Raw genomic sequence first — 23862 nt, forward strand, 5'->3', positions numbered from 1 at the left:
TGGACCTTTAGAAAATGGAGACATAGGAGACATCAGCTCTATTACTCAGGTGAGAATAAGAATCCTCAAATATTCAGAGTGCTTAAAAACACTGGCTGTTGCATAGGTCTCCAGAGTTTCACTTATTCTGTTGTCTGTCTGTAAGACATCATAACCAATTTAAAGCCAATATGCTACTCTTGTCATTTATCCTAGCTAATGTTCTGAATTGTATCCTTAAAAGTGTGAATAGATGAGATAGGAAGAATTCAAATTTATGGAAAATTTTCAATTTCAACTTTCTTTTCCATTATTTTGTCCACGCTATTTTCACCATCAGGTATTTACTCACATAGATAAGATCCACTTTAAGACTTTTTCTCTACCCCTAGCAGAACAGAACCCTCTCCTCTCCTGTAGCTTTTAGAAAGGCAGTGGTCAGTATGATTTCAGTTATCACATGTCCCTCAATATAGCCTGAAAGCATTGCAATTATACTAAAGAACTTTGGCAGGCAAGAGAGGAGGAGTAATATTTATTCAGGAAATGCGAGACAGATGCAATTAAGAGTTGATGCTGCAGTTTTTTTTACAGAACAAGAAAACCCAAAAGCATGTAAACATTATGTGCTGGGATGCAACACAGTAGTTTGTTTCTATTTAGTGGTGATAGAACAGAACAGAGACATTTTATGTAAGTAGATGAATCTTTCACAATGCAGCACATAGATGAGGTCCTAGCCACTACGGAAGTTTGAATGATGTCTTTGCTTCAGCTGCATCTGTCCAATAAAATCCTACTCAAAGCTCCACTTCTCTGAGTCTGCTCACAACAAGTACTGTAAACCGAATGCTTTGGCAATCCTTTAGTAATATAAATAAAGGTCTCCTACCATGCCTCAACACATTCATACTTCTTAGGTAACTATAAAAATGCAGTTCTTTCATCAAATATGTTAGCTGCACAATCATACGTTTCAGCAATAATAAATTAACTGCTCAAGCAGTTGAAATTCTCAAATTAGTTTCAGTACATTGTTTGACCTGCATAAAAATAAATAATCTATTTTTTTCAGAATGTTCAGCTAATGAAGACAAATATATTAATTTGTTTTAGTTATGAAAGAAGAACTGCAGTTTTATACATGTAAAAGTGATTACTATTACAGTACAAATTATATGAACAATTACAGATTAAATGCAGGCAAGCAGAAGAAAAAGGCCTTCTGTCTTGGTATATGGCTTCATGTTTACTCTTACAAAGACAGATCTGTTTAAATCTCAAGTCTCCAAGGCCTGGTAAAAAAAAAAAAATAAATGTTCATATTATATAATTTGTATAGCCTGATGTGAATAACCAGCTTCAAGAGAACTAGGGGATTTTAACAATAAAACCAAATGAGATACTCAAGTTACCATTGCTTACAAATTCGGAGGGGGGGGGGGGGGGGGGAAGGGGTTCATTTTTATCATTGTTTGGTTTTTGTATTTTCTCTGTTTCTTTCTTTGTTTTGTAGTGCTTTAGATTTTGAAAACTATAGGCAGGGGACAAAGTTTATACTAGTCTATAGTAGTGAAATTTAGAGTGCAAAGATTGCACAGTATTCATTACAACTCTCATTCAAAATATACTTAAGAAAGCATAATGCAAACATAAATACATATGCACACTTAATAAGTAGACAGCATCCCAATTGTAAGATGGTTTTTTTTTTTTTTTTTTTTTTACATCATCAGTACTTTAGAACAGACAGTAGACATGCCACTGACAGATCCATTGCACCTTCTGCAGCTATCACAAAACAGGGAATGGTCTTAGGACTGTCTTTAGACTTAGTGTAATAGTTTGCTGTGCAGAAACTCCAACTCCATTTCCACATCTCAGATGGCATGCTGTTACTTTTTCCTTCCTGCTAAAACTAGCACTCACCTGGCCTCATTAGTGTGTAGGCAGATTAGCACAAAGTAAATTAAGTGTATGAAAAAAAGGTAAACTATTTTGCAAGTTTAAGTTACTAAACCAGCTCACTCAATTTCAGTTTTTTGCAAAATGCAAGTGCCCTATGCCAGTTTAAAATGTCTGTGAAATCTCAGCCTTGCTTTCTTACTCAGATATTTTACAGATTAAAATGGCATACCTTTTTTATTTTTCAATGCTTCTTTAGAGAAAAAAATGTCATTTCTTTTCTGCAAATCTGTCTCCTGAAAGTAATTGGAAGTATGGGAGAGAACTTTATCTTGTAACCAAGAAGACAAAAACTGTCAAAACTGAGCACTACCAAGAATGAGAATAATGTGATCGGCCTGATGACACTCCCTACACTAAAAGACATTGGGAACATTTAAATAAAGCCATGGGCGCTCAGTGAAATAAGAATTCTGCTCAAAATTCTTTCAGGGAGTTTTACAATATTCTCTTAGAATAAAAGCATCAACGGGAAAAAAGAAAAAAAAAAAAAAAAAGACACCTAAATACTCATCTGTATCTTCAGAATCTTCAGGTTAACTGCAGGATAACTATACTACATATCCTCATTCACTCAGAGCTTAAATAATAGATTGTCCCCTACTTTAGCAGCTTTTATATACTGTTTGACTATGTTTGACTATGGACAACTGTACCTTCAATTCTTTTTTATAAAATTTCAGGAGTTTCATACTTTAATCTTGGTCAAGCTGGACTTCATCTTGTCACAGTTGCATGCACCTAGAGCAGGAAAAATTTCTAGCATCACTGTGTTCTAAATAAGTAATAACATAATAGATTTCTTTCTGAGAAACATTGGCACTTCTTTGAAACATTAACCTGGATGTAAAAACTGCTCAGAGAGAAAAATTTATTTCAGACACGTAGCTGTAGAATTTAAGGCTTTGGTCTTTTGAAAGTCGGACAACACTGAGGAGGCAAGATCCTACACATCTATAAGATACTGAAGTACTATTACTTATAAAGCATTTACTCCAATTTTTAATTTACAGACAAGCATGTATGCAAACTAATTTTTGGTTGATTACAAAAGAAGGCTGCAAACCTCTGACTAGAATGATAAATGAAGCAAGAGAGCAGGCTGAAAAAATTCTGAAAGGATTCTGAAAGGAGAATAAAGAAGGCTGTTTTGAGATAATTTTCATAATATTATTTTGAAATGTCCTCTGTATATTTGGGAAATCAGAGTAATTTAATTGCTTTTCTTTTTTTCTTTTTTTTTTTTTTTTCCTAAAAACATTTATTTTAGTCTTTGAAATATCAAGTGTATTTTAAAAGCTTTTGTTCTTAAGCAATTTATAAACCCCACTGTGCCTCTATTTAAATGTTTCTATATTTGAAAACACTTAAAAAATGGCATGTAATGAAATCTTTTCTAAAATACATGCATTAAGGCTGTGGTTACATCAACAAAAAAAAATTCAATATTATGAAAAATAAACTTTTACTGAGTATTTTTTTTTAGGTCACTCCTAAGAAATACAAGTAATGCTCATAAATCAGATAACCTCCAGTGCTGTAGGATGCAATGTGATAATTGTTACACATTTGCTGATTATGCTATTTGTTCAAATTCTATTTGAATTCAGCAGCTTCTCACTGGATAGGAAGAACAGTATTGTATGCATTTAGTAATGGCTTAAATATATATGAATAATTCATGAAGTCAAAGAGAAGATGTGAAATAGCAGATCATAAATTACTGCCTGAAAACTTTTTTTTTTTTTTTTTTTTTTAAATGAACTCTTTAATTTAAAGGGGTGGAGTGTGAAATTCTCTTTACAGATTCTGTGTCTGATGAAATTACATGAATACTGCAGTCTTCAAAACGCACTTACTCCAAACAGCATTTCAATTACTCGCTACACAACTGACTGAAATGCAGAAAAGATAAATGAATAAATAAGTAAATAGAGTGAGAAAGACAACCCTATTATTGGCTCTGATTTATCAAAAATAAAAGAATTGAATTCCTAAGCAAAAAACGTTGAGTTAAATTACATTGTGCAAGAGTACATAAATACATTTCTGTGTGCAAGTGGCCTGCATATTATATTAGTGATTTGCACATTATGTAAGTCAAAGAGACTTTTTGGAAGTCATAATTGAAGTTGGGCAAATGTGGGATATTTTTTAAGAAAAAAATATGTTTTCTTCTTTAAGAGGAAAAATATATTGTAAACGAAGTTTTTTCGCAAAAAAAAAAAAAAAACAAAAAAAAAAAACAAAAAAAAACCGCACAACGGTTACGCGTCAAGGTTTGGTAGCGGGGAGCTGCAGGGGTGGGATCTGTGAGCAGAGCTCAGCGCTGCCCATGTGAGAGCAGAGCCAGCTGCAGCTGCTCCAGAGGGACCGCCGCTGTCAGAGCTGAGCCGTGCGTGACGCCGGGTGCGCTCTGCGAGAGCGGACGGAAGGAAGGGACAAACCACTGTCCCACGGATACCCCTTCAAGAGAGGCCCGGAATGGATAGGAGAAGGTGTTGTTTGGGCAACAGAAGCAGTGAAAGATGTGGAGTGCAAGGTATGAGGAATGGCTGAAGTCTCTTGGTTTGTTCAGCCTCTTGATGATCTACAGCTTCTGCACAAAGAAAAGGGAGGGATCTCTCTCTGTTGACAGTGAGAGACCCAAAGGAGTTGTGTCAGGAGTGGCAGATTGAATAATAGGAAAAGGTTCTTCACCAAGAGGGTGGTTAGGTACTAGAAGAGGATCCCCAGGGCTGTGGGAATGCCACAGTGCTAACAGTAAGCCTAATTTGGACAGTGCTCTGAGAAGAAAGTTGGATTTGATGATCCTTGTGGGTCCCTTTGCAACTCAGGATATTTTATGATTCCATAATTAGCTTGCTTTAGTTCTTACTGATCTAGTCTGCTAGTAATAGACAATAAATTAAATCATTCTCTCTATGCTGAATCTGTTTTGCCTATGACAGTAACTACTAAGTGATGTCCCTTTATGTATATTAGTTTGAGACTTTTTCATCATATTCTGTTGAGGAGGGAGAGAATGGCACGGTGTAACTTAGCTGTCTATCAGTGTGAAACCTCTGCACATAGGATTTACAGTAAAGACAACTTCACTAAGAATGGCACCTTTGAATCAATACAACATGAAAGCCTAGAAATTTTGTTCCATTCTTTGAACTTAAGTGGCTATGCAAATATCTAGTGCCCATGGCCAATGCCTCTCAGCTGGAAAGCTTTTGACATGTGAGGTATGACTTGTTTGTATCACAGCAGCTGTCAGTTTTCTGTTGCAAATATATAAATACACAGTGTGCAGATATATTTACATGAAAAAAAAATTAATACTTGGATGTGGTTTCCAGGTTTTTGCAGCTTTGTTCAATGAGTAATTCCATGAAACTGAGTTTGATGATGAAATGTTTGTTGCTAATCATGTTTGTATGTTGACCCCAAAAATACATTTTTATCTTCACCCAAAAATATACTGTTTAATTTCATTTGTGTCTTGAGAGTTTTATTTTCTCTCCAAGTAAAGTGAAGTACCTCCATATCATAAACGGACATGTGATATGCACCTTATACCCTTCCTAGCTTTTTCTCTCAGGACATCTTGATAGTCTATCATCATGGAATGATCGGGGATAAGAATAACATTATGCTGTGGTAAGAAGAGACATACTTTGATCACAGTAAGAGAAAAGTCATAAACTAATAGAAGTGAAGAATGTTATTTAATAGATCCCACTCAGTATGTTTTGCAACTGAGAAATTATAAAGAATGCCATTTATTTTCCTGTAAATCTTATCTACCATAAATCCCTTACTATTTTGTATTTCCTAATAGTTAGAATAAATGCTTTTTATTAGGGTTGCTTACACCAATAATTTTTCAGTTTCATAATGTCAAATATATTACTGTGCATGTATCTCCACACACACATGTTCTCTCTGGAATGTTTCAGACAGTCCTGATCTACCACCTTGTCTGAAAGGTGCATGCTTATTATATCTCATATGAAGTGGGTTTGACATATGCAACTGTCAGCAACTTATGTACTCCAGGTTGAATAGAAGAACAAGAGGAAACTCAGCTAAAAATATGCCAAAGTAAGATGGAAACTAGCCAACTGTCAACCATGCTGAAAATAAATAAAAATTTTGAAAAACAATAACATGAAACTACTTGAGAGAGTTGGAGGAATGCCTTTTTTTTTTTTTTTTTTTTTTTCTAGAGATGATTTAAAAACATGTTTCTTCCAATTTGAGAGTAAGAAAAAAATGAAAAGTATTAATTATAGGCAATTAATGCCTTAATACATAGTGCATGGAAGATAAATTTCTAATCTTTCATGTGGTTCAATTCAGATAGACAGTCAATAAATACTCAGAATGGAAACTAGTATTTCTCACATAATATTAGTCTGGTTTACAGTACTTTGTGTTGACCAAATGCAAGTCATACCAGCTCTGTTCATGTAAGGCATAAAATGTATATTGTTGCATAGAGTAAGACTTTTTGAAAACAAATGGACTTATTTGTTATGTTTGATCAGAAGATCATGAGTACATGGAAGTATCACACACATTTATCTCAGCTGGGATTCCTTCAAGAATAAACTCAGTTTTTAATATCTTTGTCATGTATGATGAAGAAATGGGACAATTAAAACTAATGGAGGTGATTATGACTTCAAAAGACCTATTGTTAAATGTAAAAAATATTTTGAATACTCAAGCAGGTTGATACTTTTTCTGTCTTTCCCTCCCTCTCATTCTTACATTGTGTTCCCCCTCCCCTCTTTCTCCTTCCCTTCCTTAAACTAATATCAACCTTGGATGCTGAGGTGTATACTCATGCAAAGTCAAATTCCAACCATTAAGATAAATACATACGTATTTCTTATAATATCTAACTGAACATAATGCATATTTACATATTTATTATCAGAAATATCTCGTGCATTATACTTCAAGATTTCAAGTATATACATTATTTTTATATATACATATAGTTAATTTTTAGTTGTAAATCATGAGAGTTGGTCATTCCGTCATAACTTATCAAATTTATTGTCTGTAGCTTATTTTTTTGTGTCATGAGTGACATGTTAAATAAAGCTGAAAGCAAAGATAACATACACAATGCTGTCTCACACCTCTTCCAAACATCAGTGAATTTTGTTAATTTTAAAGCTGTGTGCTAGTTCCACTATGTGCCCAAAGTACACAGTATCAATTTCCCACACCATGGCTATATTACAGCACACTAAATTTTGTTTACTTCACAAATGCTTTCACAATACTAAAACTTCCAAAAGGATTAAAGCAGACTTCATTCATTTCTTTAGTGCGTGGAAACAATTGATGCCCATATACTTCCTGAACTTCTTTTTGGTTTTTTGTTTGTTTCTTTCATTCTTTTTTTTTTCTCCTCATCCTATACAATTTTCTATCTCTGATTGTAAAACTTTTACTGCAGTGTTCTAAGCTGCTGCCATATTTGGGGGTTTTGCATTTTCCAAACAATTATTGTATCATAAGCTACTAGCATATTTTCCTGTTAGGAAAGCTTTTACTTCTCCTGTTTGTAGCTTCCTGAACTCAAGCAAATTATATTCTCTCTACTAGCCATCAAGGAACTTCCTTTGATATAGTTCAGCAAAACTAACCATACTCATTCTACTTTATTTGGCATAAAGTCTATAACAACCATATTGATCTTTCGTGAAGATATTTCTGCCACTTCAATACACTATTCCAGGTGGTAAACCAGATGTTTTTATAAATTTGGGAAGATGACATCAATAGCTTTCAGACAAGGTGCCTCTATCTGAACAAATTTCATATTTTTATATTCAGAGATGTGCTTGCAAGTAGTTTCCTAAGGAGGCATGAGCAGTAATGTGTGCTTAGTTTTGAAATCATTATCCTGTAGTTTCTCAAGCACTTGACAAGTTACTCTTTGGATTATTGACTAAAGAAATATCACTCAATTTCATATCTTCATAAACATCTTCCATAATCATGAAATAATATATACTTCTCAAGATGTAACTATGCCAAAAGGTCCTTTAAAGTCTATGGAGTTAATGTTTCCTGTAGAAATGACTCTAATTATAATATATGGCTTAATTTTGTATTATGCACATCTTTGTAATATCTTTTCGCTTCAGCAAAGTGATATATTTCACGAAATATTCTGACAGGCACTATAGATATTTTTTTTCCTAAGATTTCCCTTACTATTGCAGGGGCAACCTAGTCTCCTTCAACTGAGACACCATATTTATACAGAGAATACAAACCATTTATAAATGTTAGTTCATACATCTGGATAGCATTTTATAAGGACTGTCTAAAGAAAGGATTAATCTCTTATTCTTAGCTGTCCTGATAAATCTCCAAATGCTGTCTTAATTTACTCCTAAATCTTTTATGAAAATCTTGATTCAGATCTTATTTTATGAAAGCCTCACCTGTTTTACAGGTCATATTTTAATATTTTTTTTTAGTTTACCACTGTTTGAAGTATTTTTTTTTCCTCTCCTTTGGAAATCTCTGATTCCTATGTATCCTCTACTTGTTTTATTTTGGTTGCAAGACAACTGTCAGCTAACGGATCCCCTTTCACAGTTATGTTGTTTATCTTGACCCTGATCATTTTTTATTACTTGTTGTTTGTTTTTTTGTTAATTTTTTTGATTGTTAAGTGCTGAATAATGTCTTTGATACAAATTAAAGTTAATGAAGAAACATACTACTACTGCCTGTTCTCTCTGAATAAAGCTGAATAAAGCCAAAAGGACAGTTTACTTACTGAGACATAATTGTCTCTTTACATCCAGTTATTTTTTTCTCTAAATCTTTACTGGTCACTCTAGAAGTTTGCTGTTGGTTTTACATTTGTTTTTCATTTGTTTTCTCAATAGAATATGATTTTTTGAAAAGGTATATGCATTAAAACTAAATGGCTAGCAACTAATTGTTCAAAGGCAAAATGAACAGAATCATAATTTCTTCAGGAGGTATCAATTGCATATCTAATTACCAAAATCACTAAAATTAAAACAATTTTAAGGTTTCAGTAAATATTCACAGTTTACATGAAATGTTTTGTATTACTGGATACCCCTTTATGCAATATATTCCAGTAATGTTTATAACTTAATCTTTCTTATCATGTTCTTAATATACAATATTAGAGTCAACTTTAACCACACAATGGTTTAATATAATGCTAACACAAATAAAATCAATAACAAGTGTAAGAACTATATGGGAAAAAAAAAAAAAACAAAAAAAACAAAAAACACATCAAGCATATTCATATTAACAACAAAACAATACATTCTCCTTAAAATTAAATTTAAATCAAAACCATTATCAGTCCTGTAAAAACATCTTCAGAACAATATTAAGTAGGATCACTGGGCAGTATTCCTATGTATTCTGAAGTCAAAAGCTGGATCTTCAGCTCATGTCTTTCAATAGTCACTGCAGAGAAAGGGAACTCAGAACATCTGTGCTTGCTGAATCTCATTCTATGGGTGCTAGAAACCAGTTCTTCTTGTTGGCTTCTAATTTTGCAGCCAAATTTTTGTACACTGTCAGAAAAACCTGACTCAGATAATATTTACTAAATTGGAATCATTTTTGCAAAAGCATATTCCACAAAGTTAATTTAGTATTTCTTCTGTTTGTGGATTATACAAGGCATGCTATGGAATCTTTCCTCTTATTTTAAGAATCTTAGTGTTTAGCTTTCTCGCCATAGATGCTTTGTGTCATCAGTTTTTGCTACTGAAAATTTTGAAAAAACACTAGCACTTCATTATCTAAACAAAGTTCAACATTTAGAAAATATTGAAAAGTATCAGGGCTGTGGAATGTAATTTTGTTATTTTTGAGGATATGGAAGGAATCATATTAGAGAATCATCATATAAAAATGGTCAACTTCTTCAAATAACTGTTTTTTTTTTTCTATTTAGATAATGAAATACAATCCATAAATGCTGGTAAAACATGTTATGGTTTTCTTTAGATAAGAAAAAGAGAACAAAAGGAAAGCTAGTAATGTAGAAAAAGCAACAGTATATTGGAGCTTTTCTATTACAGCAACAAAGATTAATGAAGAGAGATCAATGAATTGACATATAACCTACCCATGGGAGTTCCCACGCCATAACCTTTTGAGTCTATCAGGCCTCCAATCTGTGTTAGGTTACAGTTCCGCTGTGTGACAAACTCAATGGTTGTCGACTCCATTAAAAACGCGTAGTCGGAGGTAAGCACACGCTGGATGCCTTCTTCATTGCTTTTGACAAGTACTGACTGCCTCCTGCTACTCATGAAGGCCCACATCTTATCATAAGTGGAGATTTTGGATTTCTGAAAGACAAATATTAGATAGAACAGTAATAAAGATAAAACACGTTTAAGAGTGAATGCAAATTCCAAACTTACACATTATCCTCTTACCTCTTGTCATGTTTTATTGCACATGTCAGATTTTACAACAGCAAATGTAAGAGTGTCTACATATTTCATCTCATATATGGAAAACAAAGCAGATGGACACATTTTGTAGAAAATGCGTTATATTTTAGTTAATCTATTTTTCATTCTGTGCACATTTTTATTCGTGTAGAGTGAAAACCTAAAAGTTTTTAAAGTCAGTGAAAAACTATTAAGGATTTTAATATAGTCAAGTTCATCAACAGTACTGGTGAGTTTCATAGGAGAATTTGTTGTATTCTGGTATGTTTGAAATTCACTCATATTTCAGTCATTACCCTACTCTTGAGCTTTTAAAAACTACTTTTAAAAACCTTCTGCACAGTGGAGCAGCTTGCAGTAGTCAGAACACATACAGATAGCGATGTATGGAGAAAAAAAAGTCATGAGGAAGAAGGCAACAAATATACAACTTACCGCACTATAGTCATATTTATTTGCCATTACAAAATTAACAGCTAAAAGTCCTAAAGTTGAATATGTATCTGTTGCTTTAGTATTCCCTGAATGCAATGCACTATTGTGTTATGGATGAGAAAGAGACAAAGGAGACAACAATTTGGTACAAACTGCTGCTGCACAGCTATAGAGGAGCTACTCCTTTTCTCGACACATCAGCTTAAAAAAAAATCAACCCAACAAAATAAAACGAAACCAACAAACAAAAACCCACAAACGTATTACCTTCCCTCACTTTTGTACAGTACTGTGTAAGAGATAATGATAAAATGAAGGCATTAGAACACTTGATCATTACACATTACATTTGTCACCATATGCTTAATAATGTTCCAAACTCAAATATATCAGAAAATGTTCATTAAAGTTATATCTTGTATAAAAATAAAATGTAGATATACGGTATAAAAACTGGTATAATCAAGCTCTTTCAGGCATCTTTCATCTTTTAATGTCATCCTAAACATAACTTTGCCATCAGCTCTGGTGGAGATACTAAGCAAAGATTGACACTACAAACCTTTCTGAAGCTCCACTGACTGGCAGCCATAAAACCTGCCTAAAGAAGGATTAGTAGTGTATGTGGAATGAAAAGAACATTTATTTAGGAAAAAAAAAGAAAAAAAGACAACTTTGTCCCCGTGCTAGGACAGAATCCAAGACCTATTTCAGTCTGCCTGAGGACTTAGCAAAACAAGCATTTGAAGTAACTCTAGTGTCAATGCTAACAAAACGGAAGACTTCTAGAACTCTGCATGAACATTCTGCATGAACACATTATTTCTGTACTGAATGTTATGCAAATGAACATACAAGGTTTTAGCAACAATGAAAGAGAAAATAATTTTTTTCTTGAGAAGATACTGTGAATCCATAGAATTAAGAAGAACAAACAGATATGGTCTCTATTCATAGGTTTGTTTTCTCAATCAAATAATTCTTTGAAGCACTTAATACTACACTATATGCAGAATAAGATACTTTAAGCAATGCACATCGGCTCTACATTACTATGTAATATAGAAAGAATGGAAAATAAGTGTTTTCCAATGTTTGTAAAATTTTGCCTGTATTATCATTTAATTTTTTACCGTACAATCTTTATTCCACTACTGAAAGCAAACATTTAAGCCAATATAAATAATCTGAGTAATATAAGGAATTTGCAGAGAAAACAATTTGGGTAAACTATTAAATACATTGCTGGTGCATGCTGAGAAGGAAAAAACCACATGAGAGCCATAGTAGAAAATAAAGTAAATAAGAATGAACACACATAAGTATTTCTGCACTTATGTTGCAAAAAAAAAAAACAAAACACATTACCAAGATAAAAGTATGTTAGCAAAGGGTACGGTTATCTCTACAAAAGCATGTGAAAAAAGAGCACTCTCAAAGACAGGACATGTTCATTATGATGACTAACTTTATCATTTAGGATGACGCTTCTGAAAAAGAAGGAAGAGAAGTCATAAGCAAAATAAAATCAAAGAAAGCTTCTACATAGTAGTATGCTTGCTGTAAAAATTAAAGAAGTATAAAAATTTTACACAGTTAATGAAGCTGTGGAAGATAACATTAAGCTATGTGCTAAAACAAAAGCACATACGACTCTCACTAGAGAAGATATCAAGGGTGATAGAAAAGATAGTCATCTCCTTTTTTATCATGTAAGCAAAATACTACAATATCTGCACCACGTTTTCTGTTCACAGGAATTTGAGGGACTTCCTGCTAGTGAAACCCTTCAATCTTCTTCAGGAGGTGCTGGCTACAATGAAACACATTTGAAATATTTTTACATCAGTGCAAACAGCACAAAAAAGAGGAGATAAAGTCTTGGCTCAGTTTCAGAGCTACAACATCACTGATGTAAGCAAAACCTGGTGGGAAGAGTCCTGTGACCATTGTGTACTGATGAATGATTATAGGCTCTTAAGCAGGGATAAGCAAGGCAAGTAATGTGGGGAGTGGTTATCTGTAAAGATGTATAGAGCTCTCAATTCGTGATGACACTGTTGAGATCAGGATCAAGGGACAATCAAATAAAGCATCTGTTGCTGTGGGAGTTTACTATAGGCCACCGAGCCAGGATGATGACATCAATTAATTAAAGAACTAAAATCAGACTTCAGATTGCTTAGGAAATTAGTTAGCAAAGTCCCTTGGGAAACTGCTTTTAAATGCATGGGGATCTAACCATGCATGTCACTTTCAAAGTACCACCTCTTAAGAGCACAGAAAAAGGCAATTCCAAAATGTCAGAAGTCAAGAAGTTGGAGCAGAAGATTGGGTTGGCTGGGTAGGAATCTTCTTATAGAGTTTATGCAGAGCAAACACAAATATGGCCACAGGAAGTGAGGTCAGGCAATATACAAAGATACTGCTGTAGTGAAAAAATTCATGTGGCCAAAGCTCAATTAGAGTTGAAGCTGGCCATTACCATGGGTGAAATAAAAAGGGCTTTTTAAAATATGTTAACAGAGGACCAAAGATAACATTGGTACATTTCTTGAGGAGGATGATCACATTGCAAATAGGAGCACAGAAAAAGCAGAGATGTTTAATGCTTTCTTTCCTACTTTCTTCAATGCTGATGAAAGGCTTGAAGACTCTCAGAGAACTGAGTTGGAGAACCATGTCTGCAGTAATGATAAACTCCCTGCCAGCCCTGAAATTGTGAAGGATTTGCTGCTCAAACTGGATGTTTATACAAGGCCTGATAGGATTAATCCAAGAGTACTCAAAAAGCTAGATTATGTAAAATCTTGACACCTCTCTCAATTACTTTTCAACAGTCTTTGGAATCTGGAGAGAGTCTAGTGAACTGGAATCTGTCAAATATTATCCAATTTTTCAAGGACAAGAAAGAAGATCCTGAAAATTACCATACTGACAGTATCACTCGTGCCAGATAAAATTATGGAGTAGATCATTAAGGGCATGTTGAAATACATCTGAATGCACACATTCTTCAGAGTCAACACAGGTTCACAAGGAGAAGTCCTTGTTAAATCTCCTCTTATTAAAAGGTTACCCTCATAGGTAACCAGGGGAAGCCAGTTGATGTATTCTTTTTGGATTTCAGCAAAGCTTTTGGTGCTGATTCTCACAGTATTTTTCTGGACAAAATGTCCAGAATACAGCTATACAAAAAGATAACTTGGTGGTTGAACAGCTCATTGGCAGGTCAGGTTCAAAGGGATATAGTAAATGAGGTTACATCAGGCTGGCAACTAGTCATTATTAAGAGTCCCACAAAACTCCACCTTAATGTTTTCATCAGTGACTTGGACGCAGGACTTGAATATATATTAAGTAATTTTGTGGATGACCTTAAATTGAGAGGATCTGATGACTCCCTTGAGAGTAGAGAGGCCTTGCAAGGAGAAAAGGACAAATTAGAGGGCTGGACAATCATCAACCACATGAAGTTTTAGAAGAGTAAATGCTGGATTCTGCATCTGGGATGGGGCAAGTTATACTTGTATGGACTAGGGGACAAGAGGATTGATTCTTGTTGATAGCAAGTTGAATCCAAGTCCACATGTGCCCTGGCAGGAAAAAGAGCCAACCATATCCTGGGGTGCATGAGACCCAGAACTGCCAATCAGGTGAGGGAAGGGATTATCCCAACGTACTCTGAGCTAGTGTGGCCTCACCTTAAGCACTGGGAAAAGTTTTAGGCACAACAATATAAGAAAGATGTAAAACTACTAGAGAAATTCCACAGAAGGGCTATGAAGATGGTGAAGGGTTTAGAGGAAAAGATGTATGAGGAGTGTCTGAGGTCACTCAGCTTGTTCAGCCCAGAGAAGAAGAGACTGAGAGGAGTCCTCATGGTTGCCTATAGCTTCTTCATGAGGGGACTGGATGGGATGGGACTGAACTCTTCTCTCTGGTGACAGTGACAGGACACAAGGAAACAGCATGTAGCTGCATCAGGAGAGGATTAGGTTGATTGTTAAGAAAAGGTGTTACACCAGTGAGTGGTCAAGTCCTGGAACAGGCTTCCCAGGGCAGTGGTCATGGCACCAAGCCTGACAGATTTCAAGAAGAATTTGGACAACATTCTCAGAAGCATGGTTTGAATTTTGAGTGGTGCTGTGTAGAGTCAGGAGATGAATTCAATGATCCTCATGAGTCCCTTCCTACTCAAGATATCTGTCATTCTATGATTCTTCCATCCCTAAAAGGCAGAATTGAAATTATGTCCAAGAAAACAGCCTACCTATTTGTGACTTAAATTCAAAGTGGTGTTTAGAAATCTTACAAAAACAACGTATAATAAAAGAGATTTGTTTTATGCATAACATGGAATAGTTATTTGAGAAAACAAAACAAAGCATTTGATTCAGTAAAATACAATCACAAATGGTTTTCCTCTGTGTTTGGAAAGTTGCTCAGCAGATTCAAATAACTAAACTCAAGAAGCTGGAACAATCAAAAGCATCAGGAGTCCTTTTGACATTGAACTAAACAGAATGACACTCCAGTATGTACATTTTGCTTCTGATGGTTATGACTGTGTCATTCATCTCAATAGAAGCAGATGCTACGATTTATGTTATGTTTCTATCACCTTTCATTGTGCACAAATCAGTCTGGTTAATCAACTTACTCCATCAAGGAAGTGGATTATTTTCTCTGAGTTACTTCACCATTTTGTGTAATCTAACTGGAAATCACTGCCTCAACATCCAGCTTAATGCAAAATCAACTGGAAATGATGTCTCCATAAGATAACCTGTGATGACATGATTTATCATGCCTGTGTTCCCTCAGTAATGCTGAAGATAATACAGAACAGTAAGAAAGCTGCCTATGACTTGCAACATTTGAGTTTCACTGAATTAAAAAGGAGAACTAAATAACATAGAAGTTGGACATTAAAGGTTGAACAAATAGAAAAAAAAACTTACATACCTGGTGCATAAAATCGTAGTTCTAACAGTGACATTGAGAGTATACTCACAGTAAAAATTCTCAGTGTTCTTAAATTAAAGACTAATGGAAGATAACTATGCATACTAGAGATCACAAAAGAAGGTATGGCAAAGGCTTTAAGTTAGTCTCATGCTATGCATATAACTGAGGCTGGAAACAGGAGAATCATTATTAGGAATACGTTAATATTGTCCCCTGAAGTACAGTCTTGGAAAGACAAATATCTGAGCAGTGAGACTGGAGTATAAGGTAGAAAAATATAAAGATGTTGGGTGAATGCCAAAATAAACAAGGATCAAAGGTCAGGGAAGTATACCTCATGGTACAAGACAAGATTAAGCAATTGTACAGTAAAAGTGTGCTAGGCAACTTCTGACTCTTTTCTACAGAGGACTGTATAGAATGCCTTATTACTGGTACCTTAATGGAGATATTTGTTTTAATGATGGCATGCACTTTACTTACTTAAAGTCTTGTAAAAGCATTCAGATGTAATGTAGAATTGTGCAATGAACTTTGGTCACAACCAAGCAATATTTTAACAAAAAAGAAGCAGTAATAACAAAAAAAAAGATTAAATGTAACTAAGATTAAATACCAAATAAATAAATAAATCAGAAGCCCAGTTCCTATGCATTTGGAACTGCTATTCAATACATGTGAATAAAACTAAGACAATCTCTACATCATGAAATAAAATGGCAGATTCCCAGTACTACCACACTATTTCCTATTTCTGATAGGGCCTATAGTACCTGTGGCTTTTGTTTTCCTGAGCTCTGTATTGTTAGTGGACTTGAATAACTTTTTTATTTTTAACTAACCTTTTTTTTAAGATACTAGATTAATGATTATTTTATGTCTGAAAGAATTTATTCTTTCCTTCTGTAAAACTGAGTGGATTGCCTCAAAGATCTGAACTTGATCTGATATGGTTCAGTATCTTCATAAACAGTTTGTAAAACGGTATTGAAAGCATTCTCACAGAGTTTTTTTGTTGTAGAAATACACTGGAAAAAGAAAGAGCTACTTTGCAGAGATACCTCGAGAGGCCAGAAAATTAAGATAAACAACAATTGCCTAGTACTGAACAAAGATAAACACAAAGTCTATCCAGTGACAAAGTAATCCCAAGGTTCTGTGCAGGTTTGGAAATTGATTGGCAAGAATGTGTCTTGGCTGAAGAGGACTTGTGGATTCAAGTGGACAGTGGGCCAAAGTGACCCTCATGAGGTTCAACAAAGCGAAGTGCAAGGTCTTGCATCTGGGTCATGGTTATCCTCACTACCAGTGCCAGCTGGGCAATGTAAGGATAGAGCACATCCCTGCTGAAAAGGAACTGGAGGTTACTAGTGGATGGATAGCTGGACATGAGTCAGGAATGTGTCCTCCCAGCACAGAAAGCCAACCGTATCTTGGGCTGCACCAAAAGAATCGTGGTCAAATGGGGAGGTGATTCTGCCCCTCTACTCTGCACTGATGAGACCTAATCTGGAGTACTGCATCCAGGTGTGAAGTGCTCAGTACAGGAGAGACATGGACCTGCTGGAGCATGTCCAGACAGGAGAGACATGGACCTGCTGGAGCATGTCCAGATGAGGGCCACAAAAATTGTTCAAGGGATGAAACTCTTCCCCTCCAAGGACAAGCTGAGAGAGCTGAGGCTGTTAAGTTGGAGAACAGCTCTGGGGAGATCTGAGAGTGGCCTGAAAGCAGTATCTTAAAGGGGGCTGTAAAAAAGAGGAGGACACTTTAGCAGGGTCTGTTGTGATAGGACACAGGGAAATGGTTTTGAACTAAAAAAGGAGAGATTTAGACTGGATATAGGGAAGCTTTTTACAATAAGGGTGGTGAGGCATTGGAAGGTGTTGCCCAGAGAAATGGTAGAAGCCCTGTACTTAGAGACACTGATGGTCAGGCTGGACAAGGCTCTGAGCAACCTGGTCTAGCTGTATGTGTCCCTGCTCATTGCAGAGGAGTTGAACTAGATGACCTTTAAGGATGCCTTCCAAGTCAAACAATTCTATGATTCTACAATTAGCAGTAATAACAGATGCTCCATTGCAGTGGTAAAAACAAACTGTAGCTTGTATCAGCAAGATTATAGCAAACAGAATGCAAAACGAATTTATTCCACGACACTTGACATTTGTCAGGCTATTCCAAGAACACTGTGGTCCATTTTGGTCCTCCATCAGAGTATTGGAGATCTTAACTTACGAAGTATAACTGAAGGAAAAGGAGTTGTTCAAGCTAAAGAAAGGAGGGCTTGCATATCACATTCTTTCATTACCTATAGAAAAAAAATTAGAGAGAACTTGAAGATATTCTCTTCACTAGGATGCATGATGGTAGAATAAGAGACAATTGCAAAAGAAGCAGTGGCTGAAAGAAAAATCTTTGTGAATATAAAAGAAAAATGTATTCACCATGAGAACAGTTAAGATTTGACATATATGTAGCCAGGAGAAATAATGGAATGTGCTCGCTAGAAATATCCAAGTCCTACTTTAACCAAGTCCTGGATAAACTAATCTAAGATCTTGCTTTCAATTTAAACAGCTTTCAAGTTACTATGGTGAGCAATGACACTTCTCTCTATTTTTTTTTTCTTTTTCTCAAACAAACAAACAACAACAACAAAAAGAAAAGTCATTTTGTGTTTGAAATAAACAAACAAAAACATTGTAAATTTATGTAGTTTATACTTCAAGGTAAAGACAATCCCCTTACTATCTGGGAAATGTGCATTTTTCTAAGGCTTTTTCACACTTCAATTCTTGAAACTGAAGTGCGCTCTTACCAATTGTTTCATACATAATCCCCATGGCAATCCTGAATACCAGTGTGAAAATCCAGGCTGAACTGTCCATGTAATACATTTAATTCATTCATTCCTTATTCATTTTTATACATTTGACATTTTGTTTTGACAAGTGCCTTAAATTTACATAGTTCTGAAATAAGCTAAAAAAATATGTTTCTGATGTTGCTAATAATGGCAAAAGCACCCATGTATCTCAACAAGTCATTCTGAATGTAGGGAGCCTAGCTGTCAAGTTTAAGGAAAGCAAACATTTCCACTTATGGCTCACAGCTGTTCTAAGACATTTGGGATATGTCTCTAATACACAGAGGATTAATACAATTAATAGACAGATAAACAAAGTTAATTAATTGAATACATTTCAAATCATAGGATGACAATCTTAAGACGGAGAGAACAAACCAACAGCCTTTAGCAAATAACATTTTAGGAATGTTTGAACATTATAAATGCAGGGAAATCCAAAGATAAGGCTATCTAACATTTTCATAAATGACAATAAATTGTAAATACACTTAAATAGCCTGATCACTTTCTTAAACTGATGCCAAATTTGTTTGGAAAGACTGACTTCTACTGTTCAAATATCTGTCTCTCAAAAACCAAATATATTTTCTTTCCTTCTCATGTTTTTTGTTCTTTTTGTTTCAGCACTTTATACCTGCTTTTGCTAATCCATCTATTCTAGTTCTTAACATGACTCTGTGTTCTCTTTGTTCTTTGAAATAGATACTGGTTTCTCCAAACTGTTCAGTGTTTCTGAAATGGAAAACAATTGGATCCTGGTCCTTTACCAGGACTTCCGAAATAAAAAGAAATATATGAAAACAATGGTAAATATCATCATCAGCTACATTAATCAGAACGAAAGTTATCTTTCTAGTTTTTCACAGTCCTATTTCCAGACCTTGTTTCAAACAATTCAAACAAATTAGTTTTAGTGACTAGAATAATTTCTATTTTTGAATAAGCCTTAGCTAACTCTACACTCCAAAAGCAAATGTTACTTTTTCAGGCAGCAGAAACAGTATATTTACCACTTTTGACATAGCCTAACACATTCTGTGTAAAACACAATTTGATCTTAGTTGCATATCAAAATTTGATGCTTCCATTATATGATTTCAAAGAAGATCCAAACTCTGCTTTCACATAACTGCAGTACAGTTTTGAATATTGATGTAGGCTAATGCGGAGCTTTTAGAGCGTACTGTGTTAATCACTAGCATCTCAAGTATACAGAAAATATTACACATTCCTCCAACTCCAGTGGATAACAGACCAAATTTAAATCAGCTTACTCATAATTTACCACTCAACAGACAGACTATATTAATACAATTAAGCTTCTGATTATTTTCAGACCACATTACCATTAGTTATAAAAATGAACTTTGTAGTTTGGGATTTGTTTATGGTCTCTTAAAATTCTGAGACTGACTTTTACTCAGTCATCAAAGAAAAGTGAAAAAGACTTCTTCCCTTTTATCAAGCTGGTCTCATTGACTTTGACCTCAGGATGTTTCTTCTTTTTTTTTTTTTTTTTTTCCCCTCCTTTTTGGCCTTCTTATTCCTTTCTTTTTTTGTTCCCCTATTTTTTCAGACTGCTGAGGCCTGAAATCCTGTAAGTGAGCAAGCCAATTTTGATTTTGTTGGGTCAGCATAAAAACAATAAAAGTAATGCATACAGTGTTCTCTCCTTCATAACAGCAGTTTTCATGGTCCATAGAGCACAAATGAAAGAAAGGTAGGAAAGGTGCTTCTGCCAAGAGTGGATCTACAAGGAATGAAAAATGCAGTGCTCAGAGAAAGACATTTTTACTCTTTCCTGATTGTGCTTGCTTTTTGTTTTAAAAATCAAAGATTTTGAAAAAAATATTAAATATTTTTAAAAAATTATGGTTAAAAAAAAAAAAAAAACAGTGCTATTGAAACAAATATTCATTATCATCTTTGACCTGGAAATCAGTACAGATTTTATACCTCAGAAAATCACTAACGGATTACAAAACACTTCCTTGCCTTTTATATCAGAATGATTTATAGTTCTCTTTTGAATTATAGCTAACATCACAATGGTTCTTTCTGCAAAAATAGCTTGGAGATTAGAATTGTGGTATTTCTCACACTGTTCTTCCTTTTGTAAGTAGGAATAAGATATCAAGAAAACTCAATCTGTTTTTAAAGCATATATTATATATGCTCTGTAAAGATAAATCCACTTCTGCTCACTGCCTGTTTTCTGATACAAATTGCAGAAGAAAATTTTGTTCTTGGATTGAGCTGGAAGCAATCTTCCTTTCCAAAATAGGAGAATGTTTTTATTTGTTATTACGCACATAACATATGAAAGCTAGAACTAAGCATAAAGTTCATAAATACTGCTTTAAATATTTACCTCTAAGAGTGAGAATTTATCACAGTGACACGAATAAAGAATTTTACTACCATAAAACCCACTCTGGCCAGGGAGATATTTGTGTGATGTTCAAAGCAAAATTAGTCCTTGTGTACTAAGTGCTAATCAATATATTATGCTTAAAAAGTTCTGTTGTTTATAATTTGAAAGTAACTCATCAGACAGCATTAGCAAACAAACTTCTATCATTTGAGATCTTTTTGAATGAGGTGAAGTGATAGAAGCCCCTTAAATCTTACCCACTAATTTGCTCCTTAAAACAGTTAGACATAAATATATCTTATTTCTCTGCTCAGATTTCCAAAACTTAACTGAAGTTCAATTGTTGTTTTTTTCTTTTGTCAAGACCATCATTATGCTAGTGATTGGCTATAACAGAAGTCTAGTGGCATCAAGACAGACTGGTATGTTCCTGTAAGTTCTTCTGCCAGATCTAAAAAATATAATATATTATTATATTATTATATTATAATAAAAATTACAATAATAATAGATTTAAACCCCTGAAAATGTAAGCCAAGCAATATTTTTAATTATTTATTATTTATTCACAAAATATCTCACGTAAATATTTGCCTGCTATACATTAGCATAAGCCACCACTGAGGTATTCTGCAATGGGATTTGGATTTAGCATACTGTATTTTTTCATTATAGCAAGTACATTACGAACATCTCTGAACCATATGTGCTGGCTATGAACAGCTGAGTTTTTCTCTGTAATTGTGTGACCTTGGTCACTAGAAAATTGGAGTTAATTCAGGCAAACAGGATTGATGCCATATGTGGTTCATATCAAAAGTACTAAGGAGTGGTAGGATACTGATCAGGGAAACAGCTTGTTTGTTAGCAAATCTGTCAGGTTTTGGAATAATTCTGGAAATTGTATCTTGAAACATCTGTAGTCTCCTGAACTACATATTTGAGAAGATAAGCAATATAACACATAAGGCAGTCCGTACAGAAAGTATGTGCAATAGCAGAGTTGTAAGATTCAGTTTAGAGTAGGTTTTAACACTGACAGAGTTCCACCCCAACTTTTCAGAAGTTGATGGAGAAAGTTGCAGTACTGATGAATTTGTATAACTTAAAGAAAGTTAAAGTAGGATACAATTTATGTGTTTATTAACATTCTGCAATTTGGATAACTGTAACAGATGAGAATAGGCAGTACAAAAACTGTAGTATAACAGAAAAAGGAACACAGTCTGTGAAGACTATGGAAATTCTGCAAAGGCTCTGCTTCATTTATGGTGGAGAACAGCCAGAAGAACCAGTACCTGCCAGGTAGAAGAAGGAATCACTTTTCAACATTATTAATTGATGTATTCCAATTTTGTCAGACAGACACTCTCAAATTTTGTGGGAATTAAGTACTTGGAAATTGCCAATGAGGGAAGGTTTATCACTAGCTTTTGTAGAGGAAAAGCAGAAGCAAAATCAGTGGAAAAAGAAAACAAACAAACAAAAAAAAACCACCATGACATGCACCATATTTCCACTATTCTGTACAAAATACAGAAATTTTTGCTGTTCTAAATCTACCTACAAAAGGATTTAGCTTGCAGTATTAGTAGAACTCTAGAATCATAGAATCATAGAATCACCAAGGTTGTAAAAGACCTAAAAGATCATCCTGTCCAACCACTCACCTATTACCAATAGCTCCCATATCTTCACCAAAAAAAAAAACAAAAAAAAAAAAGATGAAATTAACTTTAAATTCCAAAATTAACATTAATTTGAGTACATTTTGAGAACATTTTACATTGCATGTTTCAACACATTTACAGGATTTTGTGACAACAGTGAAGTGGTCTATCAGATATGTACTCAATTAATATGGTTTGAGCAACCTGGAAAGCTGCCCCAAATTCTTGGAAAGATGATGATGAAAAATACTGTGATCTCTTATTTCTTCCAATATTCAGCTTTTTTCTGTGTGCACCTGTGATACAAATGTACATCCTGCATTACTCATCAAAAGCAAGGAACTAAGAAGTTAGACTTATGCAACCTTCCATCAATTCTTACATTTTTTTTCCCCTCTCAAGAATTGGAAAGCTTCAGCTATAAACTAAAAATAGTGAATTCAGATTTCCCATTCAAATTCCAAAAAGGCAAACTACCACTGCAAAGATATTGATTGTTCACATAACATAAATATTTTATATATTAGAGAAGAGGAGGGGAAATATGTACGTGCTATTACTTTCCCCAAAAGTGGAAGTTTCTAAGCCTACTAAATATTTGACATAAACAATAAAAATCTGATTTCTCTCCTACAAAAACTCTTGTTATTTCAGGAATGTAATGAAAAGTAGAAGAAGAAATTGTGGAATCAATTTTCAAAAAGCAATAAAAATTATGTGATAAGGAAAAAAAAAAAGAATGACAGGTAAAAAATAGGAGAAAACAATCTCATGTTGCTATTTCTTGGAAGAAAAATGAAGACAATATCAAAAATAAAAACATAGCATATATCTTAAAAAAAAAAAAAAAAAAAAAAAAAAAAAAAAAAGACAGAGAATTCTAGAGATGGCATAAAATTTTTTCTGTGAGACCCAGCAAGATCACCAACATGAGATCAAGATAAGCCCCAGTTTAGGCTTTCTATTTGGTATTTCTACATCATCCAGTGATGGAATTTATATACTTCTGTTATTAACCAAAATATTAATTTGTATTTATGTATGTATATTTGCACATTAAGAGCAGTTACAGTTTATTTTCCATTAACTTTTGTGGTCGTGCAGAATTCTATA

The 23862-nt window shown here is 34.3% G+C and overlaps 1 protein-coding gene across 1 annotated transcript in view; it reads right to left on the reverse strand.

Annotated features, from left to right (window-relative positions):
• The window catches only part of GRIK2 (glutamate ionotropic receptor kainate type subunit 2), a gene marked incomplete at both ends in the record, with an annotated part of 345231 nt that overhangs the window by 21268 nt on the left and 300101 nt on the right, over positions 1-23862 (reverse strand). The window contains one exon of the mRNA XM_079532662.1: positions 10094-10319. Coding sequence (XP_079388788.1) covers positions 10094-10319 — 226 coding nt within the window. The remainder of the gene's footprint in view (positions 1-10093; positions 10320-23862) is intronic.

This window comes from Tetrao urogallus, assembly GCF_951394365.1.
Source record: "Tetrao urogallus genome assembly, chromosome: 2".
NCBI lineage: Eukaryota > Metazoa > Chordata > Aves > Galliformes > Phasianidae > Tetrao > Tetrao urogallus.